The 22,509-nt window shown below is 42.5% G+C and overlaps 1 protein-coding gene across 2 annotated transcripts; it reads right to left on the reverse strand.

Moving 5' to 3' along the window:
- Positions 1–15,792: 15,792 nt before the first annotated feature.
- IL6 (interleukin 6) lies at positions 15,793–19,807 on the reverse strand. 2 transcript variants are annotated; one of them, XM_060019867.1, is made up of 5 exons: positions 19,789–19,807; positions 19,445–19,620; positions 18,226–18,339; positions 17,241–17,387; positions 15,793–15,963 (listed from the first exon to the last, which is right to left on the reverse strand). In XM_060019867.1, exons 1-5 carry the CDS (start codon positions 19,805–19,807, stop codon positions 15,793–15,795), a joined length of 627 nt encoding a protein of 208 aa, XP_059875850.1. The 2 variants fall into 2 exon arrangements, with proteins under 2 accessions (XP_059875850.1, XP_059875849.1); XM_060019866.1 differs by having other exon boundaries at positions 19,445–19,632; positions 19,786–19,807.
- Between the last annotated feature and the right edge of the window lie 2,702 nt (positions 19,808–22,509).

A 22,509-nucleotide genomic window follows, 5' to 3' on the forward strand; every position in this document is an offset into this window, starting at 1 on the left:
CTACTAAATAGGCTTCTCTGGGGTTGGAGCACAATAATCTGTGTTTTAAGAGGTTTACCAGTGATTTTGATGCATGCTAAAGACTGAGATACACTGGATAAGGCATATATTCTATATATCCTCTTGATCCCAGTTGTAGCATGGAGGGGAAAGCATGAGTTCAATTAACTAGCATTTGGTCAAGATGGGCTGAATATAGATGGTAATATGAATCAGGCTCACTAGGTGTTCATTCCTCCGCTAAAAAGGCAGTACAAGGGAGCAAGTATCTGAGGGATGACAGCTCTTAACATGGCTGTCTTTTGGTGACACTGCACCAACCTGGTTTGTTGTCCCCTGAACCTGGTGCACAGCCATTAACCCAGGATCTTCCTTTATCATCCCACCTTGAGATTACCTTCAGTTCTCTCCTCTTTCCTCTACTCCATTTCTTGCCTTTTCTTGGTTTACTCTCTTGCTTTGGTAAAGAAATATTCAATAGTTTCTTCCAAAAGGGTGAATGGGATGTAAATTTTTGGAGTCCTGGAGTTTCTAAAAATATCTTCATTTTTTTTCATGCTTGATTAATTGTTTGGCTGAATTTAGAGGAATGCTGAAGACATTACTCCATTGCTTATTCTTTAGTCATCTTCTAGTATTGCTGCTGAGGAGTCTAAAGCCATCTGACTCTTGTTTCTTTACTCTTTTTTGTTTGTATGTGACTTGGTTTTTCCTCTGTAAAGCATGCAGAATCTTCTGTTTGCCCCCAGAGCTCTAAAATTTCCCAAACATATGCCTTAGTGTGTGTTTTTTTTTTTGTTGATGTGGGGCATTTTAAAAATTAATTGTACTGTAACCCTTTCACAGTTTGAAAATGTATATCTTTTCATCCTGGGATATGTTCTTAAATTATTTTGTTGATTTCCATCTCTTCATTTTCTCTGTCCTCTCTTTCTGTAATTCCTGTTTATTGTTTGTTTTGGATGCTGTAACTCTTAGGCTGGTTGCCATTTTAAATTTTTCATGTTTTAGCTCCTTATTTTTCTTGGACTGTTCCCTTTTTGATAGCTTCCAATTCTTTTTTTTTTAAATTTTATTTATTTTTGGCTGCGTTGGGTCTTCATTGCTGTGTGCAGGCTTTCTCTTGCTGCGGCGAGCGGGGGCTACTCTTCGTTGTGTTGCACGGGCTTCTCCTTGTGGTGGCTTCTCTTGTGGCGAAGCACAGGCTCTAGACGCGCAGGCATCAGTAGTTGTGGCGCGTGGGCTTCAGTAGTTGTGGCTCGTGGGCTCTAGAGCGCAGTCTCAGTAGTTGTGGTGCACGCGCTTAGTTACTCCATGGCATGTGGTATCTTCCCAAGCCAGGGATCGAACCGTTGTCCCCTGCATTGGCAGGCGGGTTCTTAACCAGTATGCCACCAGGGAAGTCCGATAGCCTCCAATTCTTGTTTCATGAATACAATGTCCTCTCTTTTCTCTCTGAGGATATCGATGATATTTTCAAAGTTTTCTTCACTGTAAAGTATGTTTCCTGGAAATTGCTTTTTTCGTGAGGACGGGGTTCTCTATCTTCTATATTAGAGATTAAAAAAATTAACAGAAACCTCAATCAAATAGAGTCAGGAGACCAGAAGAGGGAGCTCTTATGCCCTGCAATGATAGTGGAGCCCAACAGGAAGAAGAAAGTCTCCTCTTCTTTCCTGAAAAGGGCTCAGCCAATGAAAAGCCATAGGCTCTTTGTTTACTATAGTCCTCTCAACTACCTTTCCCCCTCTATGAAAGTGTTCTCTTTCCCTTTCCTTGCGGGGACTTGCATGTGGCTCACGATAGTTGCAGACCCCAAGTTGCAATTCTCGGCTGATTCCGAAGAACCCCATCTTTGTTGGAGGAATATCTGGCTGTCTATCTAAGGTCAACAGAAGTTTCCTTAGATATCTGACTTAGCTGTTTGCTCATATTAAAGAGTTAAGAACGAAAAAGCTAACTGGAAGCTCTAAGCATGTGCCTGTAGGGCTTTTCATTCTTGAGTTTCACAAAATAATGGCGGGGGTGGGGTGGGGGACTTCCCTGGTGGCGCAGTGGTTAAGAATCCACCTGCCAACGCAGGGGACACAGGTTTGAGACCTGGTCCAGGAAGATCCCACATGCCACGGAGCAACTAAGCCCATGCACCACAACTACTGAGCCTGAGCTCTAGAGCCTGAGAGCCACAGCTACTGAAGCCCGCGCGCCTCGAGCCTGTGCTCCGCAAAAAGAGAAGCCACTGCAAGGAGAAGCCCGCGCAACGAAGAGTAGCCCCGCTCATCGCAACTAGAGAAAGCCCGCGCGCAGCAACGAAGACCCAACACAGCCAAAAAACAAACAAAGCAAAATAATGGGGGGGACCATTTGTTGGAGAGCTCCTGATATTAGTATTTTCACATTTTACTCTTTTATCAAATTCCGCAGAGAGGAGTCTTCCAATATCCTACCTGGCTCCCAGTCTTCTGGAACATGAGTGGGGGATGAGGGACTTAACACTTCAGCTTCTCAGACCTTGTTCATCCACTCTGCCTTATTTGGAGATTCCCCACCCCCACTTCCCTTGTCTGGGACGCATAAGGTTAACAATGCACATGACTTCTCCTTTAGCCCTTTCTTATCTGCCGTTCAGTGGAGCTGAATTAGGACTCTCCATAGGCCCAAAGGAGGTATTTCTTAGGTATTTCTACTATAACACTGTTTATACATTACTGAAAAACCTTGTGTTCTGTAAAAGTCATGCTCTGAAAATAAGGCCTCTGGGAAAATAGGGTTAGGCGAACACTACTCAAAATTTTGTACTTTTTGTAGTCAGTACAATGCCAAACCAATAATAATTCTAATAAGAAAGACAGTAGCACAATTAAATCTCCATGTGCATTTGTTCCAGAATAATTCGGTAGCTCCTTTGCAGCCTTAAACTGAGGTATAAGTCCTGGAGAGCATTTGCTTCTAACAGAGATTAGTACCAAAATAAAAAATGCCTTTGCAGTTCCAACACCTGAACTCTCAGTTCCTTCAAATGGTTAACATAGTAGAAAATGTAGAGGTTCTCGAAGTCACTTCTGGCCTTTTTTTTTTTTTTTTTTAAAGGATTTCATGTACTGTTAAGGCTTTATCGTTAATTGTGAGAAATCTTGCCCCTGATAGCTTCAAAATGACTGAGAAAGATCATTTATGAACCTGTACAATTTCTGAATTGTACCGTATCATCCCCCTAATTACCACTTGTGTTTGAATCAGTTCTCATTAAAATAGTGTGTTTTGCCTGAAAGACTGTATACCTCACTTCTGTGGGCATTTCTGCCTCCAGGACTTGTTTCTCTAACCTAAAGGTCCTTGCGTAGGGCTCCCCACACACTGACAATTCCTCTAGGGGAAGTATGTATGTACTTGCGCATTCCTCCCACATTTCCATCCAGAATCCCCAGAGTTGGGGCGGTGTACCTGTGGACTGGAGTTACGTCTGTTTCCTTGTTTCACTGATGATATTACTGCTTTTCTTTTTCCCCTCAGATTTTCATGTTCAGGAAAATATTTTCAGGAAACTTTGAGAGAGGGTAGTAGAGTTGAATATATCACTCCATCTTCTTTACCCAGAAGTCTCCCAGGCACAGAGGTCTTTGAGGAAGGTGAACTCAAAGTTAGCTGGAATTTTACAGGTTGAGACGTCTGCTTTGGCCCCAGAGGCTTCTGTGGAAAGAAAGGCTTTGAGGCTGGGGTGAGTTAGAGAGAGGGAGAGGTGAAGGAAGCATTCTGGAAACAGGGTCTGTGCCTATTGATCTAATTCAACTGAGCCTGATTCAGGGTCTGTTTAGAGTACTCTCTTGTTTTCTATGTTTTGAATCTCAGAATTGCCTAGGAACTTAAGAAAAAGCAGATTCCTGGGCACCTTTCCTGAGGACCCACTCTGGGATATGCTGGCTGGTGAAAGAAGGGGAAGGAAAGCCAGTGTGTGGCTGTGATGTGGTATTTCACGTATAAAGGTGCATATAGTTCCATTTCTAGTTCTGCTGCATTTCAAAGAGATGTAACCCTGTGACCTGTAACCCTGTGATCACTTTATCTGCAGTGGCCCAGTCTAATTAAATTGAATCAGTGACTTTAAGCACAAAAATTAATTGTGTCTTGGGCCCTTAACAATTATTACTGCTTTCTGAACAGAATATTTGACTCTTACAGGAAACTCTCAATTTTCATTTTCCGTCGTGGCTCTTTTTCAAAGGGTGGAGATTTCTAAAACCTGAATTGTCCGCCACATACAGAACTACCTATTATAGCTCTTAGTCTTTATGGCATTCCATAGTTAATTATTACTGTACTAGAATAGAACTTCATTTAAACATTTAAAAGTTTGTGGCTATGTTAAGCAAAAGTTTAATTAACTTATTTGTCAAAGTATACTTAGTCTACCAACTCTACTGGAAAACCAAACTCTCTTATTTGAATATCTCTGGTCATTTGCCAACATTTCTTTATTATTTCATTATTTCTGTAGTGGCATGAAACTTAGGCTCTCAACAGAGGTATGTAAAACATGTCTACTTATTTTTAAAAATTGAACATAAGTTCTTTGTCAAGCCCTCATTTTATAGATGTTTAACCTCAGCCAAATCAGGGTTTCTTCAGTCATTTCAGGCTCTTGTCTTCCCCTACCGTCCACACACCTTCAGGATTGAGAGTCAGTCCCAGGAGACTTCCTAAGTGTGGACTTGGGGGGGGGGATCAGCTGACTGCCCTCAAGTGGTTGTCATCTGTTTCCAAGGTATGGACTGTAAATCAGGTCTCCATTCATCAGATACAATGTTGCTCTTGTGTCTGCCCTGTCCTGTCCTAAGGCCTCTCCAGGCTATTCTTACTTGTAACTTTCAGACACGCATACAACATTTGTATGCTTTTCTCAGAGCTATTTGATAACAAGTAATTCTTACCAGTTTTTCCAGTTTATGACTGCCTATCTTCCACTGCTAAGGGAATCTGTATTTCTTCTAGGATAAGAAAAACTAGATTTTATATAATCATGCATTCTCTCCAGTCTATTTGGTAATATATACTTTTTGCTATTTACAGTTAAATCCCCAACATACGAACGAGTTCCGTTCCAAGAGCATGTTAGTAAGTCAAATTTGTTTGTAAGTCCAACAAAGTTAGCCTGGGTACCCAACTAACACAATTGGCTATACAGTACTGTACTGTAACGGGTTTACAATACTTTTCACACAAATAATACATAAAAAACAAACAAAAAATAAAACATTTTTAATCTTACAGCACAGTACCTTGAAAAGTCCAGTAGTACCAGCTATATCACTGCTGCTTTTACGCTTGTTTCTGGACATCCTGGGCTTGAAATAAAGATACAGTACTGCTGTACTCTATACAGTATTTTACAGTAAATTACACAAAAGCACAACCACTTGTAGAGGATGCACACACGTGACAATGTATGCCAGACATGTGAATAACTTAGTTGACTGGACATGCGAATGCACATTCGCATCTTTGAAAGTTTGCAACTTGAATGTTCGTATGTAGGGGACTTACTGTACTCAAAAGATCAGGCTATTACAACTGAAAAAATGGTCTGCTTTTCGACATAAGCATCCCTGTTTGGAGGTAGCAGATGCCTTAATGTTCCATTTGAGTGGGGGAAGGGTTATGGGGCAAAAAGTAATTACTAGAAATGAAAAGAACACCAGTTTAATATATGAAAATATTACCCACAAAATTACATTGGAACTCAGGATATATGATTAATATCCATTGTGCATTCTAGAGTCTTAATTTTAGTTTGGTATTCTATTTTTCCTTTATGAATATTATTTCTTCGTGTCCCTGTGGGGAAATGGAAAGCTGGTGGCAGTGAGAGATGGCTCACTGGCATGGACTCTGCATGATGAAGATGTGGCCTTGCAAATTGAATTTGGGATCAAGAACTGGGAGTACCTGATATTAGTACATATTCTGCTTCCAGGAAGATGGAATAGACATACTTTCTCCATCCCTTCTACTAAATACAGTTAAGACCCTGCATGTTATGTATAAAGCAAACATAAGAAGACTCTGTAAAGTAGAGAGAAGAGGCAGACCAACCAGGGACCTGAGGATGTGAGGAATGACACAGTAGTGAGTTCCCTGGGTTTTCTTTTTGCCTCATATATTTCAGACTCAATACTGGGGAAGACAGCAGCCCAGAAAATGCCAATGGGTGTAGATAAAAAAAGTCCCAAGAAAAGCTTGAGCTCTCTAACCAAAGGACTAGGGAAGAGACTGTCTTGTAAGGCAGAAAACTTTTAGATAATAACCACTAGACTCTAGTCAAATGTCACAGAGAAAAAAAACATCCTACTACCCCTCCTCCATCTGCGACTAAGTGACGAAACTAGACTTCCACCCTCATGAGGCTTTAACGAGCCCTCCAACAACCCTAGTGGAGTGGTGTCAAACAAGCTAAGTGGGGATCTGGGACTTCCATCTCTGCCAGGCAGTAATGAACTGCCTTCCCCCTCCCATCACCCCAGCCCTTGTGGTGTCAGTGGACCACATGGGGAGCCTGGACTTCAACTCCCACCTGATGTAAGGAAATGGCTCTTCCTCTCCCCGCTATGATGTCAGAGGGGGCCTAATGGAGAGTCAGAACTTTCACCAACACTCAGTGATAACAAGCCCACCTCCATTCCTCACCATGTCAGTGTTGTCCAGATGGGGAGCAGTAAGGAGGCACCCCTCTCTAGCCAGCATGGTACCGGTGGAGGCCTACTGGGGAGCCTGAAGTCCCACTCCTGCCTAGTAGTAATGAGGCGTCTCCCACCCTGGGTGTCAACCAAGGACAAATGGAAGACCTAGACTTCTTTCCCCACTTGAAAACTAAAAGACAAAGAAAAATTCTTAAAAACAGCTAGAGAGAAATACATATTGCCTATGGAAAAAAACCCAATTTGAATGACAAGCAGATTTCTCTTCAGAAAGCATAGACAATAGAAGGGAGCGACACAACATTTTTCCAGTGCTTAAAGAAAAGAACTGTCAACCCAGAATGTACATCCAGTGAAAATATCCTTCAGGAATGAAGAGGGAATCAAGACATTCCCAGATGATGAAAAACTAAGAAAATTTGTTGCCAGTATACCTATCCTAAAAGAATGGCTAAAGGAAGTTCTTTAAACAGAACAAAAATGATAAAAGAAGGAATCTTGGAACATCAGGAAGGAAGAAAGAACATGGCAAGAGCAAAAAAAAAGGATGAATACAAATAGATTTTCCCTTTACTCTTGAGTTTTCTAAATTACATTTGACTGTTGAAGCAAAAATTATAACTCTTTAATGTGGTTCTGAATGTATGGAGAGGAAATTATTAAGATAATTATATTATGAATGGGGGAGAGTAAAGGGATGTAAAGAGAGATAAAGTTTCTATACTTCACTTGAACTGGTAAAATGCTGACACCAGTGGACTCTGATAAGTTATGTATATGTAACATGATGAATGCCTGGAGGAAACACTAAAAGAACTGTCAAAGTGTTTCAAAGAGAAACACTCAAAAATTCTATAGGTAAATCAAAATGGAGTTTGAGGAAATGTTCAGATAATCTACCAGAAGGCAGGAAAAGGAAAACAGAGAAATAAAACTACAGAGAGTAAACATAAAGTAAAATAATAAAATGGCAGATTTAAGGCTTAACATATCAACAATCATATTAAATGTAAATGATTTAAACATACCAATTAAAAGATGGACATTTGCACAGTGGATTTTAAAAAGTTGTATATGTTGTATAAGAAACTCAATTTAAATTGTTCAAATGATATATGTAGGTTAAAAATAAAAGGATGGAAAAAGATAAGCCTTCAAACCTTAAACATAAGAAAGCAAACTGGCTGTATTAATATCAGATAAAGTAGACTTAGAGCAAAAAAAAGTACCAAGGACAGAGAGGGACATTATATAATGTTAAAAGGGTCAATCCACCAAGAAAACATAGTTATCCCAAGTGTGTGTTCACTGTGTAACAGAACTGCAAAGTATATGAAGCAAAAACTAATGGAACTGAAAAGAGAAATAGATAAATTTATAATTCTACTTGGCAACTTCAACATCCCTCTCTCAACAACCAATAGAACAACGAGAGAAAAAATCATCAAGGATATAGAAGAGCCCAGTCACACCTGTTGATTGGATCTAATTCACATATAAAACATTTTACCTGACAACAACAGAAAACACATTCTTTTCAAGAACTCATGGAACATATACCAAAATAGACTGTATTCTGGGTCATAAAACAAATCTCAACAAATTTCGAAGAATTGAATGATATGTTCTCTGGCCACAATAGTATCAAACTAGAAATGGATATCAGAAAGATAACAGATACATCTCTAAACACTAGGAAACCAAACAAGATACTTCTCAATAATCCATGGGTCAAAGAAGTCTCAAGAGAAATTAAAAAATACATTGAACTGAATGAAAATGAAAATGCAGCATATGAAACTTTGTGGGACAAAGCTAAAGCAGTACTGAGAGGGAAATTTATAGCATTAATGGTTACATTAAAAAGAAGTACATAGATTGTTTGTGGAAGTTCTTCATGAATGGTGATACAAAGGGCAATGGTAGAGTGAGAACTGAGCTTTTAAGATCCTGGGAGACCCTACACGATATGGGTAATGTCACCAACTGACATGAACTCTGATTAAAGACCTGGGCATCAAGAGTAGCTGTGCTCCTTAGATATTCTGAATCTGCTCCTATCCTGCATGATTACATTGCTTTCTGCATTTTTTTTTTAATTTTTAAATTTAATTTTATTTATTTTTTATACAGCAGGTTCTTATTAGTTATCTATTTTATACATATTAGTGTATATATGTCAATCCCAGTCTTCCAATTCATCACACCACCACAACCACGCCTCCACCGACCACTTTCCCCCCTTGGTGTCCATACGTTTGTTCTCTATATCTGTGTCTCTATTTCTGCCCTGCAAACCGGTTCATCTGTACCATTTTTCTAGGTTCCACATATATGTGTTCATATACGATATTTGGTTTTCTCTTTCTGACTTACTTCACTTTGTATGACAGCCTCTAGATCCATCCACGTCTCTACAAATGACCCAATTTCATTCCTTTTTATGGCTGAGTAATATTCCATTGTATATATGTACCACATCTTCTTTATCCATTCGTCTGTCGATGGGCATTTAGGTTGCTTCCATGACCTGGCTATTGTAAATAGTGCTGCAGTGAACACTGGGGTGCATGTGTCTTTTTGAATTATGGTTTTCTCTGGGTATATGCCCAGTCGTGGGATTGCTGGGTCATATGGTAATTCTATTTTTAGTTTTTTAAGGAACCTCCATACTGTTCTCCATAGTGGCTGTATCAATTTACATTCCCACCAACAGTGCAAGAGGGTTCCCTTTTCTCCACACCCTCTCCATCTGCATGCTTTTTTTAATCCTTGGTTAAGAATAAATTGGGAGTTATGTTATTTAGAATATAGGGTAAGCTGCTGTAACAAAGATATCCTCAAATATGGTTGAATAAGATAGAATTATATTTCTTTATCATCTAACAATCCATTGATTATTGATGGTCCAGGATGGTGAGTCTATTCATCTCCATGAGGTCATTTAGTAATCAATGTTCCATTCATCTCTGCTCCACTAACCTCTGGGGCTGGGCTGTTCAGCAGAAATTTCTGCAATGGCTACATAGCACAGGGAGATCAGCCCAGTGCTTTATGACCACCTAGAGGGGTGGGATAGGGAGGGTGGGAGGGAGATGCAAGAGGGAGGGGTTATGGGGATATATGTATACGTGTAGCTGATTCACTTTGTTATACAGAAGAAACTAACACATCATTGTAAAGCAATTATACTGCAATAAAGATATTAAATTTAAAAAAAAAAGAAATTCTGCAATGCTGCAAATACATTGTATCTGCACCGCCCAATATGATAGCCACTAGCATGAATGAAATTGGTGGCCTTCCTTTTTAGTGTTATATAATTCTAACGAATTTAAATTTAAAATTAAATGCACACAAGTAACGACTGTGTACCATATTGGACATTGCAGCTCTGGATATTGCTGTGTTCTGCATGATTAAAGCTGATTCACCACAGTATTTTTTTTCTAATCCACAGAAAGGTGAAAGACAATGGAAGGCAAGTAATATCTTTTTAGGTAAGTGAAAGTAAAATTACAACATCAATTTTACTCACCTTTCATTGGTGAAAGCTCAGCCATTGTGTCGGGGGTTCCCAACACCATCCTGAGGCTCGGTGATTTACTAGGAGGGCTCCCAGGACTCAGTGAATATGAGTCACAGGACTCATACTCATGGCTGTGATTTATTACAGCGAAAGGATAGAAAGCAAACTCAGCAAGGGTCAAAGACACATGGGGTGGATTTTGAAGGAATTAAGCACGAGCTTCCAATAGTCCTCTCCCAGCAGAGTCACACAGAACGTGCTCAGTTCTTCCAGCAGGGAGTTGTGACAGTATGTGTCTACCAGGGAAATTCATTAGCAGCTCAGTACGTGAAGTTTTTAGTGGGGTCCCCTCTGCTTAGCACGTGTTGAAATGTCAGATTCTCAAAAGGAAATCAGGTGGTTTGTGTAAACCATATGGTTTGTACAGATTAGGCACTCTAATCATTTGGGGAAAGTTTTATATCAGTGTAGGGAACTTTTACCAGTCAAGTTCCCAGATGCCTGCCAAGGGCCATGCCTGTAAGCAGGCTTTTTAAAAGCCTTTTCTAAAGTCTTGGGCCTGCCATGTTCTTTTTTTAGCACAGCCATACCTACCTGCAAAGGAGAATGGGAAATATAGCCTCTAGGTAGGTAGCCACATGGCTAATTCAAACGCTGTTACTGTGGACGAAGTGGAAAATGGATTTGAAAGGATAACTAGCAGTCTCGGATGGAATTTACACACTTTGTGACTTTGCACAAGTTGTTTAGACTCTCTGCTCCTTTGGTTAATACATGTGCCTCTGAAATAATACATACATTGAACTGTGCTTGGTGCACAGTAAGTGCTCAATAACAGATTATTATTATCATCATTATTATTAGTCTATTCTTAGTCTTTTTTTTTTTTTTTTGGCTGTGCTGCGCGGCTTGTGGGAGCCTATTTCCCAGACCAGGGATCGAACCCAGGCCCCTGCAGTGAAAGCACTGAGTCCTAACCACTGGACCCCCAGGGAATTCCCAGTCTATAGTTAGTCTTATTATTAGTCTATTTATATGGGTTCATTTATCTCTTCCTCTCTATTCTTAACCCAAATAGAAACTCAGAATTTCATCAGGAGTGGAATCTGGACTGCTGCCTTCCTACCAGCTTTCTCTCTTGCAGATTTGGGGTTATTTTCATAGTATAACCTACGTGTCTCAAGCCCCTAGCCTTTGGAGATCATCCTTTCCTTTAGCATCCAAATATTATAACCAGTATCCCCATCCCAAGCCAACTACAGGGAATTCAAACTTCTCCCAAATTTTCCTGAGTGTTCTTGATTTTAAAAATTATTATTTTTTATTCTTGATTTTCTTGGTGGGGTCTTACATGTCCTGATTGCTGCCTGTCCCTTCTTGCTTTCAACTCTTTGGTTTCTCCTTGATCACTTCACTGAATCTCCCTGTGTTTTCAACCTTCCATTGTCCATTTTAGCCCGTAAGGTGGACAGGAGCCTCCCTTCATTCTTCAGAGCTGGGCTAGCACAAGGCTGCCATATATTTGCTTTATGTTGGTGAATAAAGCTCACTGAAGGTTTATGAGTAAAGGAGAAGATAAATGAAAATTTGATATTAGATATCACAGTGTCTGAAGTTCTTAAGTCATACCTTGGGGTGTGCCTTCTCACCTTCTCTCTTTCTTGCCTCTCACCTCTCTAGTACTGTTTGCCGTGTTGCTGGAACCCACTACAGAAAACTAGATCTCTTCTAGATATCCTCTATACTACCTCTGGACTGAAGCCTCTTTACCCCATGCCGCCAGAAGATGATGAAAAGTCCCTCAACATTTAAAAAACAAGCAGGGACTTCCCTGGAGGTCCAGTGGTTAAGACTCCTTGCTCCCAATGCAGGGGGCCTGGGTTCAATCCCCGGTCAGGGAACTAGATCCTGCATGCTACAACTGAAAAGATCCCGCGTGCCGAAATGAAGATCCTGCATGTGGTGATGAAGATCCCGTGCAGCCAAATAAATAAATAAATAAATATTAAAAATCAATAAATAAAAACCCAAAGCAAACAAACCAAAAAAACCCCAAATCAAAAACTCTTTCTAAGAAAATTGCTCTTTATCTTTCTGTTATGTTAACATTTTAATTTAATCCATCCTTCATGCTCCTTTATAATTTAGACCCTATTGCTTCTGCTTCATTTCTACTACTTCTCTACTGCTTCAGCTATGTACAAGTTCTTCAGTTCCTCTAACATGTTCTCTCCAACCTCTGAGCCTTTGCACATGCTGTGCTCACTGCTTGAAACACCTTTCCTTCCTGTCCAAGTGGCTGAATCCTATACATTCTTTTAGTATAAACTTAATTGTCTTTTATTCTGGGAAGCTTTTCCTGAACCCTCTATTTTAGATTAGACTCTTCTATTGTGTGCTGTCTAGGAGCTGTTATTAGTTTCCTAGTACTTCTATAACAAATTACCACAAACTGTGTGGCTTAAAACAATAGGAATTTATTCTCTCACAGTTTTGGAGGATAGATGTCTGCAGTCAGGGTGTGAGTAGGACCATGCTTTCTGAAGGCTCTAGGAGAGGACCCTTTCTTGCCTCTTCTGGTGGTCGTCAGCAGTCCTTGGTGATCCTTGGTTTATAGATGCACCTCTCCAATGTCTGCCTCCCTCTTCACATAGACTTCTCCCCTATGTGTCTCTCTGTGTCCTTTCATTCTTATAAGGCCCACCCAAATGACTTCATCTTATCTTGATTACATCTGCAAAAATCTTATTTATAAGTCTTTTGAGGCCGAGGGCTACCTACTTATGATGGTAGCACACATACTTAGCATACAGCATAGGAGTTATTTCTTTAAATTGTTTTCCCTAGACTGTAAGTTCCCTGAGAGCAGAGACCTAGTCTGTTTTATTAACCATTATATCCCCAGGGCCTGGCAGAGAATCTGGCCCATTGCAGAATCTCAGAGAATATTTGAATAAATGAATAAATGAAAACTCTCAAATCCAAAATTCTCTGGATTCTCCATTTAACTCCTACCTCTTCCCTCTCTCAAAGCTTCAGCGTCCTCTAGAATTCCTGAATCTTGGTGAACAATCACCAGATCCTACTGAACTAGCTCCTAGCTATCTTTTGCCAATGACTGCCATTGTCTTCTCTCCTCTAGGCATTATCACCATCCTAATTCATCTCCTCCCTGGACTACAATGAAGGCCTCTGGTATGTTCCTCCAACATTCTCTTCCAGCCTCTTTCCCATCCATTCCCCACGCTGCAACTTGAGTGATCATGTTAAAATGTAAATCCCAGATGTCATTCTACTCCTTAAAATCTGTCAATGCCTTCTCACCACAAATGGGATAAATTCCAAATTTATATGGCTTTTATAAATTATATTTTGATATTAATATGGCTTTATATTAATATGGCTTCTGATGCTGTCGATATTCTGGTCCCAGGCTCCCTCTCCATCCACTGTCAACTACCCTGCTTCTCATTCTTTATGCCCTGGACATAATGTACTTTTCATGGTCTCAACCATAGTGTGCTCTTTGTTGGTTCAAACCGTTGCACGTGCTGTTCCCTCGGACTGGAATTCTCTTCCCACCCATCTTGGCCTGGCTAACGCCACATGTCTTTCACATCTCAGCCCAAACTTCTCCTCCTCAATTAAGCCTCCATGACTGCCCTCCCCAGGCTTAGTTAGGTCCCTCTGCTACTGGGGCCCCTAGTATAGGTTCTCTGTGTGCCTCACATTTCTCTTTTGTAAACTTCACCACATTTACATACTTTATTCAACGTCTGTCTTCCTGCCGTAGCGTAAACAACACGAACAAACATGTCTACGTGTTCACCCACGCATCCCCAGCATCACCTGACATATATGGTGCTCCAAACATTCTCGTTTGAAGAATGGATGTGTTGGCTGACTGCTACTTCTCTTTGTTCTTTGATTTGGCTCTAATTTTGGGATGCCCGCTTGTGATGCATGGTTTCTAGAAAACAGAGTATGTGGTTCTTCTCTTGCTTGACACCTCTCAGTTTTTGACCCCTGTGGACTTTCCCTTGCTCAGCAGAACTCCTCCCCTGGAGGAAGACATCCGTGGTGGTTAGGGTGGGGAAAGCGTTATTAGAAGACAGAACTTTTATATGGCTGGGGCTTAAAAGGGGAAATCTTTGCCAAATTCCCAACATAGCATTGATGTGGGACGCAGGGCCACGTGCACTTACCCAGATTGTCTCTCTCACCACCACTCTCAGCGGGCGTGAGAGGAGAAGGCAGACAGGGAATGTTGCTGGTGGGAAAAAAAACGGAGGGAGGTACACAGGCGCCGACTAGTTGCTGCCTCCTCTGGAAGGTCTTAGAATATTTCTTCCCAAGTCTTGCTAGTTTTTCCTTAAGATAAAGATTCATAAGTGCACAGTACTTGTAATTTCCCCACTCATTGACCAACAGCATGTATCCTTAAGAACGGACGTGTCTTAGATTTGATTATTTATTTGTGGTTTCTTCATTCAGCAAGGGTTTATTGGGGCCTCCTATGTTCGGATTCTGGGCCATGGGCTCCAGATGCAAAGATGAATACAATAGAGTCTGCCTTCTTGAGGAACCCCATGCTGGCTGGAAAGAAAAATCAACCCATTTTAAGATGTGATACAATGTGGTCGGTGCTATGATGGACAGGTCTGTGCAGTGTTTGAGGAACCCAGAGGAGAGAGGTGGAAATTCTAGTTATTATTTGGAAACTTGCACATTGCTGTGTCTTCTGCAAGTGGTTGCACCATGTTAAAGGCTTTTGATTGCATCTTTAAATGTATTCCGCATATCCTCTTGGGATTTTCTACATCATCTGTCAGTTCCCTGGGGGGTAGTGTGACCTAAAGGTGAAGAGTAGGGAGCCTGGAGGCAGGTAGACCTGGATTTCAAATCTGTGGTTTACCTTCCAGCTGGTGACTGAGGGAATCACTCCCCCACATCCAGAGAAAAATATGCAAATGCAAGGCTTACATATGATGCATGCAACGCATTTAGCTTGGTGCCTGACATTCAGTCCGTGTTCAATCATATCTTTCTCCAGGTGACTGCACCTTTTTTTTTTAGTGGTGGTGGTAGCGATGGAAACTAGTTTATACTAAGCTTCACAGGACACACAAAGGTTTAGTTGCTAATATTTTTTAAAAAGGCCTTTATTGGTATAAAAACAGTTTAAACATTATATAAATACAATATAAATATTTCTTTTAAAAATACGTATAAGTTAGCATTTTTTTATGAGGTAAGCCTACACATTCCAAGAAATGATCTGGCTCCGAAACAGCAAGGGTATTCAAGCCGCATAGCCATTTTTACGTTACTTTTTCAAAACAAGTACATAAAATATTTCAAGAGGCACTTCATAAAAATATAAATATCACTTACATAAATTAACTCGATATCACATATTTAAATATCAATAAATTATAAATAATTAAAATAGTGTCCTAACGCTCATACTTTTAGTTCTTCATAGAGAACAACATAAGTTATGTGCCCAGTGGACAGGTTTCTGACAAGAGGAGGGAATGCCCATGAACTACAGCAATCTTAGGTGCCCAGCTACTTGATCCGAATAGCCCTCAGGCTGAACTGCAGGAAGTTCTCAAGGCTTCGCAGGATGAGGATAATCTTTGTGTTCTTCATCCAGTCATCATTCTGCGACTGCAGATTATTCATCAGGCTGGCATTTGTGGTTGGGTCAGGGGTAGTTACTTCATCTGGATTCTTGACCTGAAGGGAACAGAAAACAAAAGGAATTGTTTAAATACCGGACAGATCTTTTGCAGTGGAGAGATACTCTGGCCTGTGGGAAGATGTTCAAATTGGGGTGAAGGAGCGGATTGGGGCCACCTGCCTTGGCTTGCCCAGATAGGGGGAGGTGCCTCTCCTCTGAGCCCACAGAGCTTAGGACCCGCTCACAGCAGCTGAGCTCTAATCTTTTTGCTGCTCTGTCTCCGTTAGACCTTAAGCATTCCGTGGGTAGCCATAGTATCTTACGTGTCTTCTGTTATCCTAAACAATGCCTGGCGCGTAGTCGGAATTCAATAGATAAATGAAGAACTTTGAGTTAAAGGCATTTTAATAGGTTCTTCGGGGAACTCTAATACTTTTCTCTGGTTTTGGTCTCACCCATTCATCCTGCATCTGTTAAGAGTCCACTGCTCTGAGGGCTTGAAGAGGACTGGGCAACACCTTTCAATGGACCCACTCACATGGAGCTAAGTAATTGTGGAAGGCCTTGCACCTCCAAGTGTGATCCTGGAGCACTGCAGCCTCACCAGAACCTTGTTAGAAATGTGAGTCTCAGGTCTCACCCCAGACCTGCTGAATCAGACTCTGCATTGTAACAAGATCCTCCAGGAAGCTCGTGTGCACCTTAAAGTGGGAGAAGCCCTGGTTTAGGGCAACCTGGTTTAGCCCTGGTTTAGAAAAGGCAGAGGCAGGATTAGCACCCATGTGCCTGCCTCTCGGTCCAGGGCCCTTCTCTTTGCACTTTGGCTCATCCACAAATTGTGCCATCAGGCCTCCACCATGTGGCATTTGAATGGCTCGCTGGTAGTGACCAAAACTCTTGGTACCTGCTCTTTCAGCCTTTAGCCATTTCTCTGCATTAACTCTTTGGCAGAAGAGTAAGGGAAAGGAGTTGAAACTACCGTAATAACACGAATGTCAATTGGCAATATTAAAATAATTGTTGTGCTCTTTGTTCTGTTATGAGGATCACTATGTGAGGTTGAATGTGCTTCCTTCTGCCTCTACAGGTATTTTTTTCTTATTTCTTAAGCTCTTAGAAGTTGATGTTAAAACCCTCCCCATTTAACAGAGTTTTAAATACAGCTATTGATGTCTTTTGCAGAAGAGAGCAAAAAGAAAAAGTTTTAACTATCAGGAAATATTTCTCAGATCCTTTCCGTCACACATGGCCATCTCTTTTGAATTGGCGCTGCACTGCCGAGTTGTCTAGGCTGCTTTCTTTGAGCCAAGTGAAGGGATGAGAAGACACCCACCTTTTGCCTCAGGATCTGGGCCAGTGCTTTGCTGCTAATCTGCACAGCCTCGATGCTTCCCTTATCACCCTCATACTCATTCTGGAGGTAGTCCAGGTAGATCTGATACTCCAGAAGGCCGGTGGTGATTCTCATCAAGCAAGTCTCCTAAGAGGAAAGATGGTGGGAAAACTGGTTATTGCTAGGAAGACGTAATCGACTTTAAAAGTTAAAATTGCTCTAATTCAATAACTTCTCCGTCTGCCCCTCCAGGGAACTTCCAGTACTTCTTAAGCATCATGTTTTGAGACATGATGCTGAAGCTGCAGTGCTCCAGGATCACACTTGGATGCTCAAAGCATCATGTCTCATGTTTTGAGATCTGTTGTTTAAGGAGAGCATCAGCTGCCCCATTTAAAATATCTGGACAGTGAGAGGCACCGCTTCATTTTCCCCAAAGCCCAGTAGATGCTAGATTGTGGCAAGGGGCCTTCCTCTGATTCTGTCCATAGTGCTCTTCCCTCTGGCTGCACTCCTGCCCTTGTCAATGTCGGGCGGAAAGCTCCTTTTTTGAAATAAAAGGGCTGAAACCTCCTTTTATGAAATAATCAGAAGTCAGTGGAGGTTATGCCACTGTCTGGCAGGAGAAGGGTATAGAGAATGACCTCAGCAGGGAGGGCAGGCCTGGATCCTGCCAAGGGCAGCCAAAGAGGAGAAAGGTCCCTGGACCAACTTACGCAGGATAAACTAGCTAGACCTGTGGGGTTTCCTAACATTTGACTGTTGTGAAAATTCCAGCACAGAGGGGCTATCTCTGACCAAGTCGTTCAAAAATAAGTTGCCTTTAATAGCGTTTAAGTTGGCCTCCTCATGAAATTTACATGATGCTCTTCACGTTTATCCCCTTCTTGATTACCTGCCTGGTCTATATGTGTACAGACACTGCATGCAAGAGGGAGAACTTTTTACTAAGGAGTAGCTAGAAGTGAACGTATTGCATTCGTACCTGATTGAACCCAGATTGGAAGCATCCGTCTTTTTCTGCCATTTTTGGAAGGTTCAGGTTGTTTTCTGCCAGTGCCTCCTTGCTGTTTTCACACTTGTCATACTTCTCACACATCTGGGAAAGAATATCAGAACCGTTATCGTATAAGTGCCCCTAAAGCAAACACCACTAGAGGGCTGATGCCCTCTGGCCCTCATGGCCAGGAAGCTCTCTAAGAAAAGTGAAGTCACGATCCATTAGCCTCCAGGCAAGCAGGGTCTACAGGAGATGAGCACACTTGGGTTCAATTCGAGCCTCACCTGTGACTTCACGTTTATGACCTATTCCAAGTCTCAGTGTCCCTATCTCTCCAAGTTGGGGATAATGAAATACCTCCCCTGTAAGTTTACTGTGAGGATAAGACACAATATCTATATAAAGTGCCTGGCACATAGTAGGTACTTAATAAGTAACAGGAATTTTGATGATAATTGGGTGAATATAATTTGAGCCATAGAATGTCCCAGCTGGAAGGACCTTTCAGATCATCTAGTCCAATTCCATAATTTTACAGATGGGTCCCAGAGTTGGTAGAGAATTTGCCCAAGATCACAAAGCTTGTTCAGCAGAACCAGAACTAGATTTGGGGCTCCCAATCCCCTCTCCAGTATTCTTTCCTTTCTACCAAAGCAGAGCCAAACTACCTTACATTTACAGCTTGGGAGCTGCTTTAACGTACCTACGATTTTGCCACTTCAGTGGGCTATCAGGTATGCATTTTATATGCCAGAATGACTTTGGGGAATCCCTAACCACTGAGCTGGCGTCACCTAAAAGAACTGTGACTGCCCTGAGAAGCTGTACAGTCATTTCAGGTGGTGATTTTTAATCCTCCCAAAGTCCGAAACACGAAAAAGATTGACAGACCTTATTTTTTGGTTGTGGAAAAGGAAGTCCTGAGAGGCAGTGTAGCCTTCAGCTCACACCAAGCGTGGAGCTGAGAATGGGCCAGGGAGCATGGGTCCCAGCCCCACTGTAGATTCTCCAAGAGAAAAAGGAACTACCTGGGACCAGCAGCAGAGGAGAAATTACAGGACACAGTCTGCCCCTTTGGCTTCAAATCCAAATTGCCTCCAAACCCAGCAAAGACCTCCCAGTGCAGGAGCCCCCGTCCACATCCAAGGGCAAGGAAGTAGATGCCCACACAGGCCCTCCATCACCCTCAGGCAAGCCTACGTACCTCCTTTCTCATTGCGGAGATTTTGCCGAGGATGTACTTAATGAGAGCTTCAGTTTTGTCTGGAGAGGTGAGGAGTAGTCTGTCTGAAGTGGTATCATCTTTGAAATCTTCTCCCAGGGGTCCCGGGGTAGGGAAAGCAGTAGCCGTCACCAGGAGCAGCCCCAGGGAGAAGGCGACTGTGCCGGAGGGAAGGGAGAGCAGCCAGTGAGCAGACCGCACCGCTGGGGGAGCTGTGCTTCTGGCTGCTGGCCGCCCGCCAGCCCTCGGGGCAGCGGATACACACCGCCTCCCTGGCCCAGCACGGCTGCCAGCCAGTTCCAGGGCGAGGGATTTCCTTCACTTACTTGTGGAGAGGGAGTTCATAGCTGGGTTCCTGGAGGGCAAATGGAGCTCTCTTCCTCGTTCCTGGTGGGCTCGAGGGCAGACTGAACCTCAGACATCCCCGGTCTCATATTTATTGGGGGTTGAAACTCTAATATTGAGACTCATGGGAAAATCCCACATTTGATAAATCTTTGTTGGAGGATGGGGGTGGGACCAGAGCGGGTGGGGCTGATTGGAAACCTTATTAAGATTGTGCAATGTGACGTCCTTTAGCATCACAGGAATCACAACCAGGGGAAAAAAGTCATTACCAAGGCTAGTCCTCAGAAGCTGGATCACTCTTCCTTTACTTTCTGTTTTTTTTTTTTTTTTTTAGTGACTCAGCACATCGGCATGTCTTGAGAAGGAAAGTAAAGCTGAAATCATGCACGAAGTTTTACGCGGGGTGGCAGGGGGGTGGGGCGGGGGTGGAAGCTAAGGCTGACTATGGTTAAAAAATACTTTAATTACCAGATTAACTGGCTGGGATTTAGTATTCCAGTTTATTGGTGTTTGTAAAAAACCTGAGATGAGTTTCCTCAGACCACCGCACAGCCCACCGGCCTGGGGTTACAAATAAGATACTGCGAGCCCTCTGCAGTACTTTTTTCCTGGGCTCTCGCCGTGACCAGCTGTGGCTGAACCGCCTGACTGCCCCCAAATCTCGTGCACTAGTCGCTAGGAGTCTCCAGGTGCAGTGTGGGTGCATACGTAAATGACTCGTTTTCGCCACCACGTGGCATCTGCCGTCTTCCTCCTCACCTGCTCCAGCTCACTTTGGCCAGGTCAGCGATAGCCCTGCTCACTCCCCAGTGGCCTTTTGGGGATCCTCCCCATGAAGACTTTGATCTCTGTGCCATGGGGGTTGTCTTGTCGCTCCACTGGCCACAGGGTGACCCTGCTCCCATGGGGAGCCCCGAGGACCCTGGGCGGGTTCTCGGTCTGTTGGAGTCCTCAATTTACTGACACACACACCGGGTTCAGGGCAGAAGTGGGGAGAACACTACTCACCTCTTTGATGGGATGTCAAAGGAGGACCTTGTGGCATTTTCTGGATCTTGTGTTCATAGCACCCCTCTGCTGTATGACTTGATTTGAATCCAGAAGCGGCTGAGAAGAATCTACTTGTAGAACAGTGTTCTAGGTTCGGAATCAGGCTTCCCCTCCAATGCCTCAGCCTTCCAATTTGGGTTGAACTTGAACGGGCTTCCTCAGTCCTTACAAGAGGGTCCTTGGTTTCATGCAAATGGAGTCTATACCAGGGTGCCCCACCAGTCTCCGGAACACCCAGACAGCTCAGAAGATCGGTTCCAGGCTGAGACTAGGACCCTTGTATGGCACCAAAAAAAAAAAAAAAAATTTTTTTTTTGTTTACATAACACAGTGTTAACATCACAATCAGCTTCTTTGCTTTGCAAAGAGGATCTTGTCAGGATTGCTAAAACAAGGACCTCAGCCAGGGTATTTAAAATATGAATCGATTTACTCAAGTTTTGTTTTGCGCACAACATGTTGGGACCTGCCTGTTGGGGAAAGTGAGGTCATTCATTCTTTCGCTGACTTTCTAAACAGAGAGGCAGGTTCTGCGGTGGTGGTAGCAGGGTTTTGAGTTTGAAAATGAAAATGGGAGAGGTTGGCCGAATGGTTTCGCTTTTAGTGCTCTTGGGTCTTGAGCAACTCAGACACCCGCAGCCAAGCCTCCTGCACTGAACGAAGCCACCTCTCCGGCTCCCCTGCGATGCGTGTGCTAGGCCTCTGTAGTGCGGGACTGCTTCTTCTCACTTTTCTATTTTTTAGAAAATACGACTCAGTAAATTTCAAAGACTTAGCGACTCAACAACATACAGAGTTTTCTTTTCAATTAAAAGTTTTTAAAATAGGAAGTACATGTGCCTGATAAAATGTTTGAACAGAACATCAGGGCATACAGGGAAAAGTAAGTCTCCTTCCTTTCCAGCTTCTCTCCCCAGAGGTAGCACCTGACCCACGGTGTTTTCAGCTAAATCCTCTGGTACCCTAATCTGGGTAAGGTTTTCTTTGCTACCTAGGTACTCACCTCTGTATTTACATTATCGTGTAGTGTAGACATACACACACTTGTGCACAAAGATATACACACTGCAATTTCCCATTGTCTAGATGCCACCTAGGCGAATCCCTATGGGTAGGCACATGGCAGAGCACGGACTCTTGAGTTCACACAGCTCGCGTTTAAAGCCCGGCTCTGCCACTTGCTGTTTGACCCTGGCTAAGAAACCCCAAGGATCTGTGCCCTTGGTTGCTCATCTATAAAACTGGGATAATAATAGTTCTTCCCACATTGCTGTGGTGAAGACTGAGAGAGATGAAGTGTGAAAAATCCCTGGAGCATACTAATCCTGCAATTAGCACTTGCTCTTTGTAACGTTCCTAGGCTTGGGGTCTCTGCCTTGGAGAAAAGTCTTCCAGCTCAGCTCTGTCAGGCCGTCCACGTGGAGTCTTGCTTATGAATGAGCCAGACTACCATGGCAGTGGTCAGCTGGTCTCCCAGTCATTTTTCCTCTGAAGAAAGGAGACTCCATGTTTTGTTGAAAGTTAAGTGGAAGATGAAGAAAAAAGAAGTGATTTCCTCTCTCTCTCTCTATTTTTTTTTTAAGACCATTAAGACCCCCAAACCTGGTCTCTCAATTTAGATAATGAGCCCAGCTTGGGTCTTGCTGCTA

The sequence above is a fragment of the Delphinus delphis genome, chromosome 9 (genome assembly GCF_949987515.2).
Source record: "Delphinus delphis chromosome 9, mDelDel1.2, whole genome shotgun sequence".
Lineage (NCBI taxonomy): Eukaryota > Metazoa > Chordata > Mammalia > Artiodactyla > Delphinidae > Delphinus > Delphinus delphis.

Bases quoted from the DNA above. Each gene is read 5' to 3' on its own strand.
- IL6 (XM_060019866.1), bottom strand. From the start codon at position 19,807: ATGAACTCCCTCTCCACAAGTA. The intron at 19,633-19,785 runs AGTGAAGGAAAT...TGCTCTCCCTTC, and splicing joins GAACTCCCTCTCCACAAGTA to CCTCCGGCACAGTCGCCTTC. The intron at 15,964-17,240 runs GTGGGTGTCTTC...TGTTCCCTTCAG, and splicing joins CCCAGATCCTGAGGCAAAAG to GTCAAGAATCCAGATGAAGT.